The 21,910-nt window shown below is 47.1% G+C and overlaps 1 protein-coding gene across 5 annotated transcripts in view; it reads left to right on the top strand.

Annotated features, from left to right (window-relative positions):
- Window positions 1–21,910, top strand: part of Ttc23 (tetratricopeptide repeat domain 23) — a 98,937-nt gene that overhangs the window by 50,773 nt on the left and 26,254 nt on the right. For all 5 annotated transcript variants that reach the window (XM_059273078.1, XM_059273070.1, XM_059273073.1 and 2 more), the window contains exon 7: window positions 14,978–15,083. In XM_059273078.1, coding sequence (XP_059129061.1) covers window positions 14,978–15,083 — 106 coding nt within the window. The remainder of the gene's footprint in view (window positions 1–14,977; window positions 15,084–21,910) is intronic.

Here is a 21,910-nt window from a genome sequence, read left to right as displayed (position 1 = left end):
CATTGGCTTACAGAAGTGCACATGTCTAAAAGAATGAACTGGAAAAGAGAATCACATATGAATGTGACTTTCCAGAATATCAGGGTTTTTCCGCTCTCGGAGACCTTGGAACTACGTGAGTGGGAAATGAACTAGCTGGTGCCTCTTGTTTGTGAGACCTATAGTCACCATTTGTGGTCCTTCCCTGTGTTTGTTTTCACCATCTATCTGTGTTGATACACATATAAACACATGCACATATATATGCATATGGCCATAAGGATGGCTGCCTACTTTGGAGGGGCCAAGGAGATGGCTTAGCAGGTAAACATGCTTGCCACCAAGCACGAAGACCCAAGTTCTATCCCTGGAACTCACGTGGTGGAAGGAGGGAACCCACCTCCACAATTTGTCCTCTGACCTCCACATACAGGCCATGGCATGTGCATTCCCGTATACTTACACATACATGCACACAAGTTATATCAAAGTGTAACAAAATTTTAAAACATTTTGAAAATATTGTGTCCCATATTCCCAGATATTCAGTGTGTTTTCTGTAAGGACAAGGATAGCCACAATACAGTTACGAAACACAGGAAGTTTAACATTGGCACGGGTCACGTTCCACTTTGTTGATTATCTCCATTCTGCCCTCCATGATTTTTCATCCGGTACAGATCCAGTAAAGGATCGTGTGTTGCGTTAGGTATCATGGCTCTGGTCCTTAATCCAGAATAGTTTCTCCCCAGACTCTGCCTTCCATGACACTGAAATTTTAATATATATACGTAGATGCCAGCTTTTTGTAGACTGTTTCTCAGTTTGAGTTGTCTGATGTTTTCTCGTGACTCGATCTGAGTGACATGTGCTCAGCTAGAACACGACAAGGGGGATGTGTACTGCATCCAGAGGCACAGTGCCCACCTGTCCTGCATTGATGGCATTCATCACCCTGTCATGCTGATACATAGTTTCTCCACTGTGTAGTGACTGATTCCTCCCTTTTAACTAATTAGCATTCTATATTCTGTCTGTCAAATATTTCTCTCTAGGTTTAACGTCTGTTGATAACTCTTTCCTAACACATTCTTATCAGTGATTGTTGTAAAATTCTGTTCTATCATCCCTACTGCATTTTTCAGTTGACATTCTGCTGTTAGGAATAGCCCTCATTTTCTCCCCACCAAGTAAGTAATAAATAAATAAACACACACACACACACACACACACACACACACACACACACACATATATATAAAATACACTAATATATATAGTCAAGCATGTGGCAGAGAGAGCTAACTAAGAATGGCATTGGCTTTTGAAACCTAAAGCCCGCTCCCAGTGACATACCTCCTCCAACAAGGCCACACCTCCTAATCCTTCCCAAACAGTTCCACCAGCTGGGGACTGAGTGTCAAATATATGGGCCTATGGGGGCCGTTCTCATTCAGACCACCACAGAGTGAGGCTACTAGATCAAGCACAGTATGTTTGGCTGGTTTTCTATTATTGCAAAATGAATTGCTATTTCTCTTTTGTTTTTAGTTGTGCTACTCTTCTGAGTTGCCTTTCAGGGGCACGTGCCATTTGTATTTCTACTCATGTGTATAAGAACACCAGTTTTCCCACAGCCTGTTTCAACAAAGTGTATTGTCAAGCTTTCAAGTTAGTTCCAATCTGATGGGTGAGAAATGACATTTCAATATAGCTTAAATTTGCATTTCTATTTTTAAAACTGGAGTTGAATATCTTTTCATATGTTAAAGGCACTCTAATTCTTTCTGTGAATTGTCGTTTTATGTGACTTATTCATATCATTTGCCAATTTATAAATAGGATTTTTTGATCTAGCTTTTCATATCTGTTAAAGGTTTTTTATATATTACAATATTGATCCTGGTATCCATGATATATGTTGTAAATATTTTCACCCAAATTGTCATTTGTTTTTAAATTTTGCTCATATTTTTATTGAGATCACTTATTCATACAACATTAAAGCTATTCTCTTAAAGTATATAATTTGGTGGTGTTCATATTTACAAATTTTTACAACCACTGTCTAGTTCCATAGAGTTTTGAGAAACAATGCAACCCTTAGCAGCAATTTTTCATTTCCTCCTAGCAGCTGCCAGTTTATGCTCTGTGTGGCTTTGCCTGTTCTGGACATTTCATATAAAGAGGCGGACAGTATATGGCCTGTGTGTCTGACTTGATATATTCATAGTTTCTTCATATTTAGCATCTGTACTTCTGTCCTTTTTATGTATTTCACTGTATAGACACACTAGATTTTTAACAGCTTACCTTTGATAGACATTGGGTTGTTTGTGCTTGGGGGCTATTATAATTAGTGCTGTCTTAGCATTTATATTCAAGTTTTATGCGGACATACATTTTCATTTCTCTTGGGTGTAAGACTGGGAGTAACCACTGAGTCACAAGACACCTCAGCTTTGAGGAGCCACTCAGCTGTTTTCCAAAGTCACCTCAGTGTTTCAAATTCCTGCCAATGAGGTGTTCCAGTATGAGGGTTGCCACTCCTCTGTTCTGCACCGGCACATCTTGCTGTCTGTGTTTTTAACTGCAGCTGTGCTGTTGAGTGAAGTGATACTTGAATGTGTTGTGGGTTTTAACTTCTTTGATTACTAGTTGTGTATCTTTTTATGCTGGTTGGCCACTTGTATGCCTTTACTGGTTGGCAGATGTTGATTCAAATCATGTGCCCATTTAGACAAGCCTTTGCATTTCCGTTGTTCCCTAGGAGGTATTTATATATCCTGATGTAGAGTCTGGATGCCCATCAAGTACACAAAGGGTTTTCCTCCATTCACTTCCGACTGTGTCCTTTCTAGTGCAAACCCTTTTCATTTTGTTTAAATCCAATTCATCTGCTTTTTGCTTTTAGCTTCACATCCAAGAAACCGTTGGATTTTTTGTTTGTTTTTATTTTTTGGTTTTTGAGACAGGGCTTCTCTGTGTAGCCCTGGCTGTCCTGGAACTCACTCTGTAGACCAGGCTGGCCTTGAACTCAGAGTTCAGAGACAGAACTCTGCCTCCCAGGTGCTGGGATTAAAGGCTTGCACCACCACCACCACCAGGCTGAGAAACCACTAGATAATCTAAGTTCATGAAAGCTTATATCTATGTTTCCTTAAAGTGGGTCACAGATTGTAGTTCTGACACAGAAGGTCTTTGAGTTTTGTGTGTAGTCTGACAAAGGGTCAACTTCACTCTTTGCACTTGGCTATCTGATGATCTCAGCCCACCATTTATGAAGAAGCTTATAAATCCACCACGGAATTACCTCAGCATGCTTGTCAAAAGCAAACGGCCCTAGATACCAGGGTTTATTTCTAGACCATCAACTCGATTCTCTTGACCTATGTTTTGAAATCAGTAACTGTAATCTCACTTTGTTATTCCTTTTCAAGAATGTTTTGACTCTTATAGTCCCCTTGGGTTCTCATATGAATTTTAGGGTCACCTTGTCAATTTCTGCACCTCTCCCCCACAAAAAATTCCACTGGAATTTTGAAAGACACTGTATTAAATCTGCATTTAAGTTGCCAAGTGTGGCCAGCCTAGCAGTATTAGCTTTCTCAGTCCATGAACATAGACATCTCTCTTGTTTATTTCAATAGGTTTTATAACTTTTAAAGTGTAAGTGGTTTTGTTTGGTTGCTGGTGTGGGGTGTGTGTATATGTGTGTGTATGTGTGTGTGTGTGTGTGTGTGTGTGTGTGTGTGTGTGTTGTGTATGCATGTGTTGTGTGTGATGGATGTGTGTGTACATGTGAGTGTATCTTCCACACGTTTGGCTCTCTGGCACATGTTCTTGAGACAGTGCCTCTCACTGGTACCCAGGCCTGATGTCTTACATGGATGCTGGGGGTCTGAGCTCAGGTCCCCATCCTTCTACAACAAGTGCTCCTACTCAGTGAGTCATCTCCCCAGCCCTCAGAGCAGCAGGTCTCAACCTTCCTAATGCTGTGACCCTTCACTACAGTTCTTCACGTAGTGGTGATCCCGGCCGTAAAATTATTTCGTGGCTACCTCATAACTATGATATCACTATTGGTATGAATCATAATGTCAATATCTGATATGCAGGCTATCTGATGTGCGACCCCTGTGAAAAGGTCCTTTGACACACACCCCCATAGGAGTTGCGATCCACAGGTTGAAAACCACTGCCTTAGAGTTTTATGTTTTGCACATATTACTTGGATAATTCATCCCTAAGTATTTGTTGTTCTCAATTTTTATTCATTGTCGTGTGTGTGTGTGTGTGTGTGTGTGTGTGTGTGTGTGTGTGTGTGTGTGATGTATATGTGGTGTGAGTGCAGGCTCACGTGGTGGTCAGAGGACAGCTTTTAAAAGTGGTGCTCTTCTTCCTCTGTGGGTTCCTGGGACCAAACTCAGGGTGTGGGTCTTGCTTAGCAGACACTTTTATGTGCTGCGCGGCCCTGTCAGCCCTGTTTGTTGTATTCATGGCTGTTTTAAGAAGACATGTCTTAACTTCTTTTTCTCAGTATTCACTGATAGAAAAAATAAATGCTTTTTAATGTCCATCTTGTGTATCACAACCTTCCTGAGCTTACTGGTGATCTTTTTTTCTGATTCATTTGTCTCTGTATGTTCAAATTTCTATCTTCTATTATATTTAGATTTTTGAATCTAAGTTAGAAGCATTTCTTTCTACCTGGGTTATAGAGGAATTCACTTGCTTTTAGAATACTTGGCAAGTTTGATAGTTAACTATTATTTTTATTTATTTTTAAGGTTAATAAAAATTAAAGCATGTTTTAAATAAAGAGAGACTGGGCAAATCGAAAATAACATTGAATTTGAAATCAGAAAATCGGGCTTGGAGTCCAGTCCCTGTTTCTAAGCTCTTTGTTTATAGACTGGTCACCCAGCCCTTTGACAGTAAATCGACAAAGACACTCTCGATTCACAGAACTGCTCCAGGTTCCAAAACACTAAATGCCTTGTGGATGCTCAGGCCTACTGCCAGGGCAAGCTACTTTTACTTATTAATAATAATTATTAAACACTTGCCACTGTTCCCTTTTTCCTAAGGAGATTTACCTGAGGTATGGAAGGGAACAGAGTGGCCACAGGTCTCCAAGGGAACCACGGGTAATAGGCATTTATTCAATACACACAAAGAGGTTCTGTTATCTCCCCAGCTGGTTTTCTTTCCTCATTCCTTTGGAGTGAGAGAAACACAGACAGAGAAAAGAAAAGAAAAAAGTTTTATTTTCAGTAGAATGCAGAAAAGTTCCACAGTATTTTAAGAAATAACCCATTAAGATGGAAGGAATGAAGGAAGTCCCTCGGAGCCACCGCACAAAGGAAGGTGGCCGTTCTGGGAACTTAAAAGGAGTGCTGCCCACCCGCCGCCTGCCCGCTGTGGCAGGGCTAGAGAAAGCCAAGCATGCTCCATTTTATGAAACTCCGCATTGACAGATTTCGGTAATCACACCTTATTTTCTTATCTAAAGAAAGAACAAATCACGACGCTTCGTTGTGTGGGTGCCACTGCTTTTGGTCTGTTGGCAGGGGATGAAGGCCGCTGCCCCACTGGCTTGAATCGCTGCTTCGCCTCTCCAGCACTTGAGTGGCATGTTTCCCGTGTGCTGCCTTCAGGGCTGCTCAGCCACAAAAGCAGGGACCTTTGATTTGCAAAGTATCATAAGATGCGGCTTCGGTCCCCACCTGTGGTCGGCCCAGGGTGCTGACAGCTGGATGCTCCCGCCTGGCTCCAGACAGTCTGTGGGCAGCAGCACCTCTCACCAGCGAGGCATCCGCGGTGGATTTACTACAAACACAATTCATTTATGAGAAATAATCTGAATAAGGCTCCTCTATTTTTTTTCAAATCTCTGAAAAGTTAATGAAGGTTTTGTCCTTTACAAAAAATTCTCAGTATGACATAGATCTAGGTACCATAAAGGGGAAGATGGCTGTCGCGCTTAAGTGACAGCTGTCAGAGTCTGCATCCCGACGGCCCTCTGGCAGGCTGGGTTCAGCCACCCACCTGCCCTCAGTAGTCCCGTTAAAGGTAACGGTGACAAGCAGAAAAAGGAGATGTAATCAATGTGGCTACACAGGGAAAAGGAACAGAGGTCCAGGGACCCCCTACCTGAAGTCCATCTTCAGGGTCCTGAAATGGGGGTCAGGTTTAATTGGAAGGGGAGGAGTCTGCATCACTCAGCAGCCCTGGTCAAGCTGTGGGCCTGCCCATCACCTGTCTTGGCTCTAGTCACGTGCAAGGATGTCTGACAACTTGTAAATCTCTTTCCAAGAGACAAAATCCCCTCTGGCTGGCACCAAAGCTCTGCCTTTTTCCTTCTTTCAGCAGGAGATTCTTGGGCAATTCTATTGTTTCAGCTGTCCGGTGGCCAAAGGGAGGGGTTCGGTAGTCTCTTTAGAGAGTCTTCATCCCTGTCGGCATGGCGACACGTTCCGCCCTTCGGTGCCCAGTGTTGACCCTGTTTGAAAGTCTTCCCTTTGCATGCTTGCAGGTGGGTATAGATTAGGTGCCAGAGTAACGTGGAGAAGACAGGGAGAGTGGGAGATCTGACATTGTGAAGAATGGAAGAGTGCTGCTGTGTGACAGTCTTTATAATGTAAAAAAAGTCAAAGGGAAACTCTAGAAAGAGACTTACAGATGAAAAGATAGCTCGTAGATACATGGACAAAATACAAGAACAATGTACAGAAAGAAAGCAAATGGGAAAAGGCCATTTAAAAATCACCCTCAACCCCAGTTGTCTTTAAAGGATGGCTATCTAACTGCCTGTCCACAGACCAGAGTGTCCCAAGAAAAGAAGCCAAGAGGGGCAAGCCCAGACTGTGATGGTACCTGTGTGCATTTGGTGTGTTTGCTGAATGAGTGCGTGTGTGTGTGTGTGTGTGTGTGTGTGTGTGTGTGTGTGTTTGTGCATGTGTGTTAGAATGTGTGTGTACTTGTGCATGTGTGCATGCATGTTAGAATGTGTGTGTACTTATGTGTGTGTGCATGCATGTTAGAATGCGTGTGTACTTGTGCATGTGTGTATGCGTGTGTGTTAGAATGTGTGTGTACTTGTGCGTGTGTGTGAATGTGTGTTTGTGTATACACATCGGTATTTCTGGAATGCCGCACAGGAAGCTGTTCATAGTGACTGATGAGTAGTGGGAGGAGTGGGGGTGAAGCGTGTAAATAGAAAGAGGTTTTTGTTTTGTTTAGTTTTGCTTTGCTTTAGTTTGTGTCTTCTTTTCCACCACTTAAGATTTTAAGATTTTTTTAAAAAACAATATGCATTTAAAATCTATTTAAGTTTTAATAAAGCTCGTACTTGCAAGCAAAAGAAATACAAGCCTTTGACGTGTCTATTTTGGTGCTAATCCTTATAAATAGCAGGACTTCTTCTCCCAAGCCCTTTGGAAGAGACAAAGTTGACATCTGGAGGAAAGCCACTAAGGACTCTCTGTGACTATTAAAAGAGACGGGCCTAGTCCAGGGCCTCTGTTTTTAGACTCTGTCTACCCCTGGTGACTTCCCGTTCAGCTAACCCACCCCCCACCCCCCATGGGATTCCCACAGCCATCTTTTGCCTGGCCGGGCCTCTCCAGCTGCCCCAGCCCCCCAGGAAAGGCTTCCCTACTGGACAGGTTACCCTGCGCTGTAACCTGACCTGTCTTGCGTAAGGATGTCACCTCAAAGCCGAAGATGGAATGGCCATCTGTGGCAGGGCTGAGACAGAAAGCTGGCACAGCAGAGCTCCCGCCTCTCAGTGACGCGGTGACAGTGGGTCTGAGCTTGTAAATAAAGGCAGGGGCTTGAGCTAGAGCAGAAAGTGGAAGATACAGTGGTGACTATTCCATTCCTCATCCCCCGATCCCTGGCCTGGGTATCCACATTGGGGTACCTCACTGTTCCCCAGCCAGTATCTCAGCAAGGTCCATCACTTAGCAGCCCCTGTTCCCAAGTCGTTTTCCATCACACGGATAAGAAAGTCATCTTTCTGGAAGTTTGATGGGTTTGATTTGGGCCAAGACAGCATGCAGTTGAGTGTTGGAGGCCTCAGGCTGACTCTGTGCCCTGTGCTGACCTACTGTGTGACCTTGTAAAGTGAGGCAACATCTGTCACTGGTCCTTTGGGATTAAGGAAGATAGTGTGTATAACCTGATTAGCACCATACTTGGCAAAGGAAGTACCTGCTCATAATTGGTCCCCTTCTTCCCCAGTCTCTCCCGGGTTCTAGCCTTTGCCTTACAAAGAGACCCTGGCTGATTATCACCAAGTTGAGACTTTGTTACTAACCCCATGTGTGTTCTCCTTGTCCAGGTAAATATAGTCTAAGTCCACAATGGTACCCTGGGCTATTTGTATGCTCCCCTCAGTACTTAGCTATAGCAGAAAAGACTTCCCTTTGAATCTGTGGTCCCCTAGTCCTTACAACGTAGAGGGGACAAAAATCTGTCGCCGATCACCCAGGCTCCCTGTCTCTGAGTGTTTCTACATAAGTAGAAACACTGTTATCTTTTTTCCTAGACACCGAGCTTCCTCCTCAAGGAATACTGCACATTTTACAGATGCAAGGCATCAGGCCCAGTTAGATAAGAGCCTGCCAGCCCTGGCTCTGGTTGCATCTGCTGGCAGACGGATCGGAGCAGAGGAAGCCATGGTTTCCTCCGGAAATGCACCTGAGATACCAGAGCGCACACACACTGTTATTTGACAGGGACTGAGGGAGCTGGTCATGGCTACGCTCTTGGATAAGTTTTTTCAACAAATGCGCTTGGTTAGTGGGAGAGACTAAAGGTCATTTGGTTTCTGTTGTTGTCTTAACCCAGTCGATTTTAAAAGTCCAATTTGGGGTCAGTTAGTATTCTTCTTCAACTTTAGGGTAACAGCTGGTAAGGATATCACTATAGGCTACAGAAGAACATAGATAAATAAATAAATGGACAACTAACTAACTAACTAACTAACTAACTAAATAACTAAATAAATAAATAAATAAATGGAAAAGGAGCCATGAGGGGGAACCCCCGCCCTGGGGAGACTAATAAATAATGAGGTGAAGGAGTTGATGTTATGGCCCCTGGAAAGCGCCAGTGAGGACCAAAGCCCGAGCTCTGTGGAAGCCAGCGGAGGCAAGCGGGACTCTTGTCATCGTGGCCGCGGCTTCCTTGCCCTCCAGTGCCCTCACTCACGTGCAGCAGGGCTCCTTCACTTAGCATCGTCCTACAGTCGTGGCTGAGCTTGAGTTCCACAGAACTGCAAAATGGCCGGCCTGGTCAGCTGCTGTTTGTGTTCCTGTCCTTCTCAGTCCTTGTCAGTGGGAGCCCACAAAGGTTCCAACTTGCGCTTTGACTCAAGGTCAGAGTCAGAGTTTACGTTGCTCTCCATGGCTGCATAGCAGGATGCAAAGGCGTGGTTTTCAGGGGTCTTATACTTCAAGGCCTGATCACAAGATGCTTTGTTGTGGGGCATGGTTGCCAGGTGTTTTAAGGGTCTACACTTGGTGTACGTTGTGCTTTGATCTTGAAAGGGGGAGGTCTTTTGCCTCTCCCCTTGCTAGTGTATAAAAAGCCTATCATGAATAAACTCGAGGCTGCTGGGTATTAACCCAGGACCCTCCCGAAGCTATCCTGTGTCTCTTTTTTCTTCATCTACTTCTATATTTCCTATCTAGCATGTTTCAATTCCTCACTCCCTGCTTTAAGGACCCTTCGATAGGTCAGAGCTGAACCCCAACACTGGACCCCGACAATTGTCACCCATCCTTTATGTCCCATGAGGGCCCTTCTACAGCAGCCAGGTGGAAGAGGAAGCAGGGCAGGGGCAGGGGTTGGGCATCCAGGCTGCTCCACCAGCTTCAGTGGGAGAAGTGGCACTCTCCCTGAACATCAGAGAACCGTGGATGGTACTGTGCAGAATAAGAAGGGGTCCTTGAGGAAAAGTGGGGTACAAATCACTGGTGCTATGGTGTCTTCATCCCTTTGCAAGTTGCCTTTTTTGTGTTTCTGAAATGTAACCAGATTAGTATATGTCCACAGAGATAAATTATTGTACTAATAAAGCAAAACGCATTTGCTTCCCTACTAGTGGGTACTTAGAAGGATCCCCATTCTCACCATCTCAAATTATGCTTGTATGGAGTTGAGGGGTTTTTGATAGACAATGGACACTGCACTCTGAAGAAAAGGGAGACCATGAGAGGGCACGTGAGGCAGCTGAGTACAGTGCGAAGAGCTGTCTACATGTAACAGAGCCACAGTTCCTGAACCTGTGAACGGGAGGTGTCAGTGAGTAACTCACTCTGACATCAAGGGTGCAAACAGAACCCCGGGCAGTCGAGCATAGCATAGAGAGGAAAATGAGTCTGTCAGACGCTGGAGAGGCGCAGTGTGAGGTGGGACATTTGTTGCGTTAATGTGTTCCTTCTATTCTATGTTCTCTCTGCTGCTTAGTCATCTCTGTACCCCAGAGACTGATGCAGCACAGGATCAGAGTTCTCTGGCTGACAGTCACACTGCCTGGACCACGGAAGGAGAGTAGGGGGCCTCCCTGGATCCTCCCTGTGTGTCACTGAGGCACGGAAGGAGAGTAGGTGGGCCTCCCTGGATCCTCCCTGTGTGTCACTGAGGCACGGAAGGAGAGTAGGTGGGCCTCCCTGGATCCTCCCTGTGTGTCATCGGGGTTCTGAGAGTTGCTGTTCTTTACTTAACACTCATCCTTCCATTAACAAAGAACATCTCTTCTTAGGTCTTCTAGTGTAAGACAGTACAGCCCTTGGCCTTGAGGTTGGACACCCGTGCAAGGGATCATCTATTGGTCAGCCTGTATATGCACGTGCCGTCTTTTCTCTCCCTTCAATAGCCACTAAAAATTATAACAGTTGGGATGCAGAGAGAAAGTTAGCTGAGTGCAAAAACATAGTTAGAAGCGTCTATGTGTCTACACAAGTGCAAGCACCCCGTATTTTTGTGGTTCATCTGTGATCTCCTTTAGAACTGAAAGCAGCTTGATATTTTTTGCGTGTGAACTCCTAGTGTTAGCACAATATCTGTCAAGTAGAAAGCTCTTCGAAATTAAAATAACACTGAGCCAAAGAGGAATAAATTAAACTAAGTCGAAATGAATGGAATTTTTACTGAATAAATGAGATGCTAATTTGACACATTTTTAACACCCTGGGTGTTCCACACTGCTCCTCCCTCCCTCCAGCATGTGGTTTAAAAAGGTTCTTGAACAGTAAGTAATAAATTAGATCAGAAGCTGAAGTTATGAAATGAATGATCAATGTTTGCTTGTACAGTATCAGCATCTCACACAGGAAAGTGCTGAGGTCCGGACAATTGTGTGGTGAGTTCAGATCCCCACGCCAGTGGTTCTCAACCTGTGGGTTGTGACCCCTTTGCACGACCCTGTCACAGGGGTCGTATATCAGATATCCTGAATATCAGATATTTACATTACAATTTACAACAGTAGTAAAATTGCAGCTATGACGTAGCAACAAAAATAATTTCACAGTTGGGAGGGGTCACCACAACGTAAGGAACTGTATTAAAGGGTCACAGCATCACGAAGGCTGAGAACCACTGCCCTAAGCCTTTGGGATATGTTTTCTTGATATTTGTAAGTGGTGTTTTTATTATCGTTGTTGTTTTACTACTGGAAAGTGTCACTTTCTGCCTCCAAATCAAAAAGCAATTTCTGATCCCTTCGGGACATGTAATTATTCATTTGAAAATAATTGTGATAGGCAGATTTTTTTTAACCTTTCCTTGCATTGTGATAGCGAATAGAAAGGAAAGAGAAAATCTTTGAATCTGAGTTTTGTTCCGTTGGAAACATCACATTTGGTGTGTTAAGTCTTTGTAAAGAGCCCAGGAAAGCCTTCCTGAGCATCCTGCAGAGGGTTCTCCAGCCGTGGGCCGTGGGGCCAGATGGCCAGGGGGATGCAGAGTCTGCCCACATGAGGGTTTTTTGGAGGGGGCAGTCTTACTCTTGCTTTTCTTCCTGCAAACACCAAACCCTTGATAACTTGGCTCTACCTCTCAGCTCTGTAGTCTGAACATCCGTGAAACTGTATTTTGAAATACCTATTATTTCAGTAATATTTCAAATCAGAGTTAAAGAACAGTGTTTTTGTGCCAGTTTGAAACTAGTAACTACTCTGAGCTTCCCCCAGTCCCTTGTTCAATTCATTCTGAAGAATTCCAGTAGTGAGAAAAGTTATCTTAAATCCAAGCCTTCCTACTTAAGAACTCTGGGTGTTCCAACTCCACAGCAAAAGCCATTGCTAACAGGGGTGGCTGGGGGGGGGGTCAATTCTGAGCTTTGGCAGCTCAGAGTTTAACACAGGACTCAGATGTTAACAAACGAGGCAGTCCAGTGCTACAGTACTACCTCTGCCTTGATTGTAGTCTCAGAGACATCCAGAGGTGTGAGTCCTGCTTGGTGCCGACCGGAAGGCCCTCCTGGAATGGCTTGACTTTTTAAGTCATCACGCCTGACCAGGTGCTGGCATCTGTCCGCCCTCTTTCATGCCCTGGCTGATGGATGAATAGCAGCATTCAGAACAGGGTCCAACACGCAGAATTTGAAGTTCAAGTATCAAAGTCAGAGCTTATCTCCATCCTTTAGCGTGAGCTGTCTGGACCATTTGCCCCATCAGTGTTCCATTATTAACGTACTTCTAATGACCTAACATCTCCCACCAGGCCCCAGCTCTTTAACAGTCCCAGCGCCTCTCAGTAGCACCTAGCTGGGACCAAGCCTTGAACACATGTACCTCTGGGGAATATTCTAGACCCATTCAGCACTCTCAAGTTTTCATATATAAATTGAAAATCATAGAAAGTATCCCCAAAATTAAGTGTTGTGTTGCAAGTGAGAAATAACTAAAGTCCAGCTTAAATCTTAGTGGTGGCTGTCACGTTCCGCCTGCCCAGTCTATTCTTTTCCTCTGTGTGTCACTCTGTGCAGTTCAATCTTCATTGTTTTTTTTTAATAATTTATTTACTTTTATTTTTTGCATTGGTGTTTTTGCCTGCATGTATGTCTGTGTGAGAGTGTCAGATCTTGGAGTTACAGACAGTTGTGAGCTGCCATGTGGGTGCTGGGAATTGAACCCAGGTCCTCTGGAAGAACAATCAGGGCTCTTAACCCCTGAGCCATCTCTCCAGCCCTAATCTTCAGTGTTAATATGGCCGGATTTAGACTCCTAACAAATGCACCTCTGGGCCTGCCTATGAGGGGGTTCCCAGAGAGGTGTCATGGAGCGATTGGGAAGACCCATCTAGAATGTTGTTGGCTCCCTCTCACAGAGTAGCATCCCAGGCAGAATAGAAAGGGGAAAAAGAGAAAGCCTGGTGAGTACCAGCGCCTTTCTTTCTTCATAACGGAAACACCACACGTGACCAACAGGCTCGCACTCCTGTCAGGATCCCTTCCCACCATGGCGGGATGTATCCGCTGTTACACTGTAGCTAAAGTCAGGATCCCTTCCCACCACGGTGGAATGTATCCACTGTTACACTGTAGCTAAAGTCAGGATCCCTTGCCACCATGGCGGGATGTATCCGCTGTTACACTGTAGCTAAAGTCAGGATCCCTTCCCACCATGGCGGGATGTATCCGCTGTTACACTGTAGCTAAAGTCAGGATCCCTTCCCACCATGGCAGAATGTATCCACTGTTACACTGTAGCTAAAGTAAGTTGTTTGCGCCAGGTATTTGTCACAGTAATAAGAAAAGTAACAAACGTGAGCTCTCTAGCAATGATTCCAAGCTGCCTACCATACTGAGTGGCCCAGCCTTCCATGGCTGGCCATTCGTCAAGTGATTATTGGAGGGATGGAAACATATTACTCACAGTATTTTTGTTTTTCGAGACAGGGTTTCTTTGTATAGCTTTGTACTTTTCCTGGATCTCGCTCTGTAGACCAGGCTGGCCTCCAACTCACAAAGACCCGACTGCCTCTGCCTCCCGAGTGCTGGGATTAAAGATGTGAGCCACCACTGCCCAGCAGTTCACAATATTTTTAAATTTTAATTGTTACTTATGTGTGTGTGTGTGTGTGTGTTTGCAAAACACACAAAGTGAGTGTCTCCTGTGTGTGTGTCAGTGTCTCTGTGTGTGTCTGTGTGTGCGTCTGTATCTGTGTCTGTGTTTGTGTGTCTGTATGTCAGATCACCTGGAGCTGAAGTTATAGGCAGTTGTGAGCTGCCTGATGTGAGTGCTGGGAATCAAACTCCAGTCCTCTGCAAGAACATTGTGGGCTCTTAACCACTGAGCCATCTCTCTGGCCCCAATTTTTTCAATTCGAAATGTTGACAGGGAGATGATTAGTAACATTTTTCTTTGAAGGGTTCTATTTGATATTTTATTTGAAAAGATTTCTATTATTGTGTTTATAGGATACCATTTTTTTGTTGTTGTTGAGCAGTTTTAAAATTAACTTTTCACAAAGAAATGGAACAGTTCTCCATGCTAAGGCAGCTCCCTGTGGGCCTCGGTGTGAAGGATGCAGGCAGGTGGGCATGGTGACCAGGCAGCAGGCTGCCCCTCTGCAGGTAGGATCCACGGCTGAGCACAGGCCAGGAGCTGGGCTTGCCTGCTTCCTCTGCACCCCGTTAGTGCTTTTCACTTCTTGAAACCTCACCTCTCCCACCCTCACGAGTTACCCCCCACCCTCCGTCTTTGTTGTCTTTGCTGAGTCAAATGACCATAAGCTTTTAAAGGATTTATTTCAGGGATTGGCTCCAGTGACAGTTTCCAGCCAAGTGGATCCTGAATGCAGGGTTCTGGCTTCCGCCCAGTGCTTTTCAGATTCCCCGGAGTCAGTTGCACTTCTTCATCAATCATCCCTTCCAGCTTGCTGGACCGCTCCTCGGCTTCCTGCTTATCACTGCAAAGATGATTTCCCATCGCTGACGCCAAGCATGTAAACAACTTGTTTCTCCTCTCTGTGGTGACAGGCACATCTCATCGTCCTGAGTAAAAATCCCTCCCCAGAGGAGGCCGCAGATTCCGCACACTTTATTGCCCGGGCTGCTGTTGCTTCTGGGAAGCAGGACCACCACGGTGAGAACAGACCCCGCCTCCCTCCTCCACAAGCGGCCTTGGGTGTGCGTCACTGGGGGGTGAGGCTGTGGTGTGAGCCCTCTGTCCTGTGGCTCAGCTGCTCTCCGGTTCTCCTGGGCTTTCCTCTACCTGCCCTCTCACCCTTTCCCCGTCAGAATGTCACTCTTCATCCAAAACGCCACTAGGAATTGTGGGGAATTCATGCACGGCTGGCTGATAGGGACATGTGTGCTTTTCCAAAGCAATTATTTTAAAGGCTGTTATGTGTATGTGTGCAGACAAGTGCATGTGTGTGTGCACAGAAGTGTGTGTGTGTGTGTGTGCGTGAGTGCACACGTGCGCGTGCGTGTGCGTGCGTGCGCATGCTGAGCTATGGGGTAACAGCTCTGAACTCGGCACTCACTCAGCAGAGCTTTCAACCTGGGTAAATGTATACAGTGTCAGGATTTCAAAAGGAAGCTACCACTCAATATGCATCTTCTTGTCTTGGTGGGATAGTTAAAACATGGGATTTGGGGGTTCTGCACTCGGCCATCCTGGCATCCTATGTGTGACATAAAAACAAAACAAAACCCACATTCTTGTGATTTTTTTGGGGGGCAAACTATTCAGAAATGATATGTGGCCTACACAGAAGAATAAGTTATATTCCAAGATATCAGATAGAAATCACCAAGAATAATATTGATTCCAGGGTGCCAGAAATCAGTGCTGGGAGGGTGTGGAGTCAGTTCAGGAAGCAGGAGTCAGGGTAGCAGACCAGACCTAAGAGGAAGCCCCAAGGAGCAACTTGATAGAAAAGGCCACAGACCAGGCGGGGACTTGGTCTGTGCAGGTGCCAGTGCAGATACCCATAGGTTACCCTCTTCTGCGCGCCCCCCCCCCCCCCCGGCTCACCCAGCAGACCTGGAAGAGCCTGACCAGAGATGGAAGGAGGAGCCAAGTGAAGTGTTAGCCCTCCTTGGAACATTCTACTCGAGGCCTCCACGACTCTTAATCAAACATTGAAAATATCAGCATTTGAGAGTACACGAGTCACACACACCCGGATATCTATAGGAACCCCAATGTCTAGGCAGCATGAGGGCATCGGGTAGTTAAGAGAAACTTCAGCAAGTGGCGGGTAGCAGTTGTCTGTAGGATGAGAGACAGGACAGGGTGGTGAGGACCATGGCAAACTAGAGAAGCCCCTACCCAGCTCTCTTGCTGTGGCATCGTGGCTCCACGTGGCAGGCAGCTTATATTGTCCAGAGTAGGAAGAAGAAGTTTGGATCTTCATGTGAAATCTCCAGTTGTTGGTTGATGGTAACTAACTCAATTATGTTTAAGGTTAAAATGAGTGTGGGGACAGCTTTGGGGACAGCTTTGATCCCAGGTTGCCCTGAGATTCTAGAAGGAAGTCGCCATGGGTTCATGGTTTTCCCCATCCTTGCATGACAAGAAGAACATCAAACTCCAGAAATTTGAGGTCCATGGCTTCTTTTATTCTGTTTGATTTTTAATCTCTTTTTCAATATATATATTTAGTGTTTTCCATCTTTTACATTTATGGTTCCAAAGTACTTAACACTGTTTTCTTTTTTTTTTTTTTAAAGATTTATTTATTATGTACACAGTGATCTGCCTGCATGTATGCCTGCAGGCCAGAAGAGGGCACCAGACCTCATTACAGATGGTTGTGAGCCACCATGTGGGTGCTGGGAATTGAACTCAGGACCTCTGGAAGAGCAGCCAGTGCTCTTAACCTCTGAGCCATCTCTCCAGCCCCTGTTTTCTGATATGTATTTTCTGAAACAAAGTTTTGCTTTGTAACCCAGGCTGGTCTCAAACTTAGTCAAGGCAGTCCTCCTGCCTCAGCCTCCCAAGTACTAGGGTTACACATGTGAGCCACTGTGGGTCCAGATCTATCTATAGCTTCTGGCGGAGTGCAGATGTTTGTCATATGGTAGGAAGAACCAGCTGCAGGAGTGTTTTTCTAGAACTGGGGGTCATGCCCTGCTTCTGCGGACTGTTAAAAATGTCAGCAGCAGCAGTTTGGGAAAGCGCGGACACCTGCATACAGCTGTCACTGCGGCCATAGCCGCCATCGCTATTTCCCGAGGCATCTACTCCTCTCTGTCTGTCTGTCTGTCTGTCTGTCTGTCTCTGTCTTTCTCTCCTCATTGCTCTACACCAAAATGACAAGTTCCAGGTGGGCACAAGAACGGATCCTTGATAGCCCCCCCCCCCCAGATTCAGCACCACATTCAGAGGACACCTGAAGCACCTGTCATCTTGGTAACAACAGTGGCAATTTGGTGGGAACTTGAGCCACAAAACTTTAAGATGAGGACGTGTCTTGGTGGTTTCTGGCTTCAGAAAACTGGAAGGTTCTGCTGGGCAGAGGAAGAAAACGGTCTCTTCTGCGAGACTACCCTACTGGATGGAAGAGGCAAAGGCTAAAAACGGTCCTTTTGCCTGGAGGCTGTTCTGGTTCCCAGCCCCACCCAGGACACAGCGCGCTCCCTTGTTGACTATAGGAATTGAATGACGGCCAACGGGAGTTATGCACAGAGATGAATTTGTTCCGAAGCTCTAAGTTAGACCCATTGGCTTTGCCCTTCATAGAATCAATGACAGTTCAAATTGAGGTGTGTGTGTGTGAGTGTGTGTGTGTGTGTGTGTCTGTCTGTCTGTGTGTGTGTCTGTCTGTGTGTGTGTCTGTGTCTGTGTGCACGTGTGCATGCCTGTGTAGTTTTTTCAGTATAGACACAGCTGGGGTTGCCTCCCCTACAGAGTGGGAGTGATAACAACATCTGCATAACACGGACAATGTGAGTCCGGAATGACTCACACCGCACAGGACACACTGGCCTTGCTTTACTTAGCTCCAGTTCCGGATGAAGATTCAGAGTCCATAGGAAATGTGGTTTTTCCAAGCCATTGAGTGGTCAAGGTCTGAGCCCAGAGGGTCATCCCCAGACGCTCTTTATCATTTGCTATGTGTAAGCACTGGCCCTGGCCCTTCCTCCTTTCTTTCCCTACCCCCATGCAAGAGTCTGTGGCCTGTGGAGCAAACACAGGACCTTGGATGAGGGAGGGCAGCCTAAGGACAAGGGTGTGGAGAGCCGCTGGGACCCAGAAGCCGGCTCAGGGTCTCAGCTCCACTCTCAGCCCCTGGGGCTGCGCAGAGCATTTCTTGAGTGGCATCCAAAGAGCTCATGCCCCAGTCAGAACTGAGGTGCGTGAGGAGCACAATGGCTGTAGAGCAGGGTGGCTGGGCTGGAGACTAGACGGGAGAGGGGCGACTCCGGGAGAGGGGCGACTCCGGGAGCACAGGTAGCAGGTGCCTCGGGAAATAGCGATGGCCGCTATGGCAGCAGTGAAGGTTGTATGCAGGCGCCCGAGCTTTCCCAAACTGCTGCTGATGACACCTTTAACAGTCCGCAGAAGCGGAGCATGACCTCCTTTTTTTCAAAGATACTCCCACAGCCAGTTCTTCTCACCGGAGTGTCCTCTCAGTCTGGAGAAGCTCCTCTCCATCTGCCCCCCCCCCCCTCTTCTTCCCACATTGCCCTGCACCAAAAGGACAAAGTGGAGATGGGCCTGAGAGCCGCTCCTTGATTGGTCCCTTTCAGATTCGGCACCTGCCAATCAAAGGACAGCTATCACCTTGGTAATAACAGTGGTCATTTGATGGGAAATTTGGCTACCGAAGCCTTAAGACGAGGACATGCTAAGTGAGGGTGCTGCGGAGAAGCCGGGAGGGTAGAGAGACATGCCACGCCAGTTGTCCAGGAGCAGGGCGGACCCCAAAACGGCTGCGCAAACAAAGCCTCTTCTCCGTGGCCCAAGCAAATCAGAGATGAGTACCTTTGTGGAGACACCCTCCCCCCTCCCCCCCTCCCCCCCATTATTCCAACCGTCGAAACCTGCTCTTATCTTTGCTCTCACGGTGGCAGATGAAGGCGAGGCTCGAAAGCAAGCTGGCCTGGCCAGTGCACGGAGACCCAGGCTTCATCCCAGCTTGTACCTGCAAATGTGCTGTGTGGCATGGGCAGAGCGGGGACAGCCTGCCCCGGGGCCCAGGGATTCACTTTCCCTCTGGAAGCAGGAACAGGACAGTCACCACAGGCAGGGAATGCAGCTGGAGACCAAGCAAGCACAGTCCCCTGTCTTTCCTGCCATCCCTCTGTTGTCCCTTAACATGGAGGAAGCCACCATGGCAAGGCTGTGAGAGACCCACTCAGGGCAGAGGACTGTCCAGGCCTCTGCTGCCCCCTGTAGGGGACTACTGGGAAGTCAGGGAGCTAGAGTCTGGGCCCACTCCCACCCCATCCCTGGCCCTGCTCTCACCCACCCAGGACCTTCTGACCTGGACTGTGCACACTTCTAGTTCCCCAAGTCCTAGCAAGGTCCCCCAGAAGCAAGCCTGCATGTCTTTCAGAGTGTCCAGGGGGCAGTCTGGCCTTTGTTCTTTTCCGTTTAAATCCGTTTGTACCTAACGTAGACTTTTTTTTTGGGGGGGGGGGGGGGCTTTGCTTTTGTTTTTGGAGAAAAAGCAAAACAAAGCAATAGAATCTCTAAAAAGCATAATCTCCCTTTTGAGGATTTTCCCATCACCGGTCTGCTCCTGCTCACTGGCTGGATGTCCATTGAAGGCATTGTCTGCTAACCAGCAACGCCGCTGGCCCGGAAGTGAGTGTTTCAGGCCACGCGCTGGAGCTGGTGCCTTTGCCCTGCGCCATCCTGCATTCCTTGTGCAGACAAAACTGCCCTAGAAGTCTGGGAGGCTTGTGCTTGCGTGAAGATTCCCAATTCAGGCTCGCGGAATGTCACTAACCTGGACCTGGCCAGCTGCCCAGAGCAGCCATAGACAAACTTGGTATTAACAGCTCTCCCAACCCTGCTAAGTGTCCAGGGCCTTGGCCTTGTGTTTATAATGCTTCTCCTTAAGGGTATTAAAACGAAATGGTCCAAAGCCAAGGACATGTCAGTGTAAACCTCTGTGCTGCAGGGCCTGCTCAGTGCAGGCAGCCTTGTTTGGAAGTGGCCCCATGTGGTCCCAGGCGCCAGCAGGCTAAGGAGTTCTTCTGGGTCCCAAGACAGCAGGGCAAATGGTGCCTGCCCCTGCTTTAGCCTAGGGACAGGGATTCCTGAGTAACTTGGTCCCCTACGTACAATTCCTTATATTCCAATACATATATTTTCCAGCTCCCGCTGGTTCTAGCCTCTCCCTGTGTTTTACATGGGTAGAAATTACAATGTTTCGGAAACTTTTTCTTTTGTAAAATAACTGCCTGGGTAGGTCTCGGTGACCTTCCACGCTCCCCCATTTCTCAACTCTTCCTCCTGGGTCCTGCTTGCTCTGCTTGGCTTGGGCACACCCCACCCATCCTCCACAGTGGTTACCTGTCATGATGCCCCCTGAACCCTGAGTGTCCTGAGAGACTGCAAGTCAGGCAGCCCCAGGTATCTGTAGCTGTTGGAGTCCAGAGGCTCCTGCCAGGTAACATGGCACCCGGGAGCCTTCACCTTCCTAGTGGCCCTCCTTAGCTGCCTCCCCCAAGCCTTCATCTGAGGCCTCCGTGGTGGAGCTGTGGTGTGGTATAGCCTGCTGGTAGAAACAGAGAAACGCCCCCACTGGTGACAGTCTGTGTCCCTTCACCCTGATGTTCCTCCTCTTGGTCTCCTCCTCCTCCTCAGCCTTCCCATACCCTGGTGCCCTGTGCGCTCTGAGAGAACCTTCCTCACCCCCACCCCTCTACTCGGGGCTCATTGCTTATCAGAATGCCTGGCCAGCCTTGCACTTGCCTGCCTGTGAGCGACTCAAGCAGCTGTCTTTCCACACCTGAGCCCCCTGGGAAGCAAGGAGGAAATGGGTGAGACCAAGAGAAGGAAACAGAGCTTCTTACAGGGTTTGTTGTTGTTGTTGTTGTTGTTGTTGTTGTTGTTGTTGTTGTTGTTTTGCCAGCACCAGAAGGATTCCCCTCTCAGAAACTTCTGGAAGTCATCCTCACATCTAGAGAACTGGAGTACAAGGTCATTCAGCAAACTAAAGGCAACCCAAAACTTTAGAATGGAGACCATGTACTGCCTCCCTCCTGTACCCTCCACCCAGAAAGGTGGTCAGTCACACCATGAATGTCACATCCCCAGCGTTAGTGGTACAAGCAACCCAACCCCAAGAGCACAGGTAGGGGCTATTCACTCAGCAGCTCTTGGGGCCAGCAGAAGAAAAGTGTGTCCTGTCACTCAGCCTAAGCCTGAGTTGCTGGGCCTTTTTCCTAGAGAGCGACCCAGGGCCGGGCAGAAACCTCAGGAACCCTACCTGGCCAGGTGCCTTCCTTCCTGTGTGTCTAGAGTGAGGCCTGTTCCCTCTTTGTGCCGTTTCTGGGCTGGATGAAGTAGGCAGCCTGTGATAGTCACTTTCCCAAGGGCTGGGTCATCCTTTTAGATGTCAACATGTAAGTTCTAGTCAGAACTTCTCAGAAAAGCGATGCTATTTATACCCGGATGCTTTTGAAAAGGATTTTTAAGGCATCTCTTTGGAGAACACATAGCCTTCCCTAAACTTAGGGACTGGAGGTCTAAGGTTGCACAATGCCTAACCTCTGCCTGTGTGGCCCTGCATGGGACTCTACATGGCAGGGGGAAGGAAAGGGGGAGTCTGGACAGCTCTGAGTAGTGAGGACCCCAAGGCAAGCAGATCCCACGGTGTCTGAGCCCCTTGTCAATCCCCGTGAGGACTCCTGGCACCTTTAAACCCTGCAGGCTTCTTCTGGCACGGCGCCCATTCAGCCACCATGCTTTCCGATACATACCTGCCCCCCAGCGACACATATGAG

Source organism: Peromyscus eremicus, chromosome 1 (assembly GCF_949786415.1).
Source record: "Peromyscus eremicus chromosome 1, PerEre_H2_v1, whole genome shotgun sequence".
NCBI classification, from domain to species: Eukaryota; Metazoa; Chordata; class Mammalia; order Rodentia; family Cricetidae; genus Peromyscus; species Peromyscus eremicus.
Note: the sequence above shows the minus strand (reverse complement) of the source record. Positions and strands in the feature narration are given on the sequence as shown.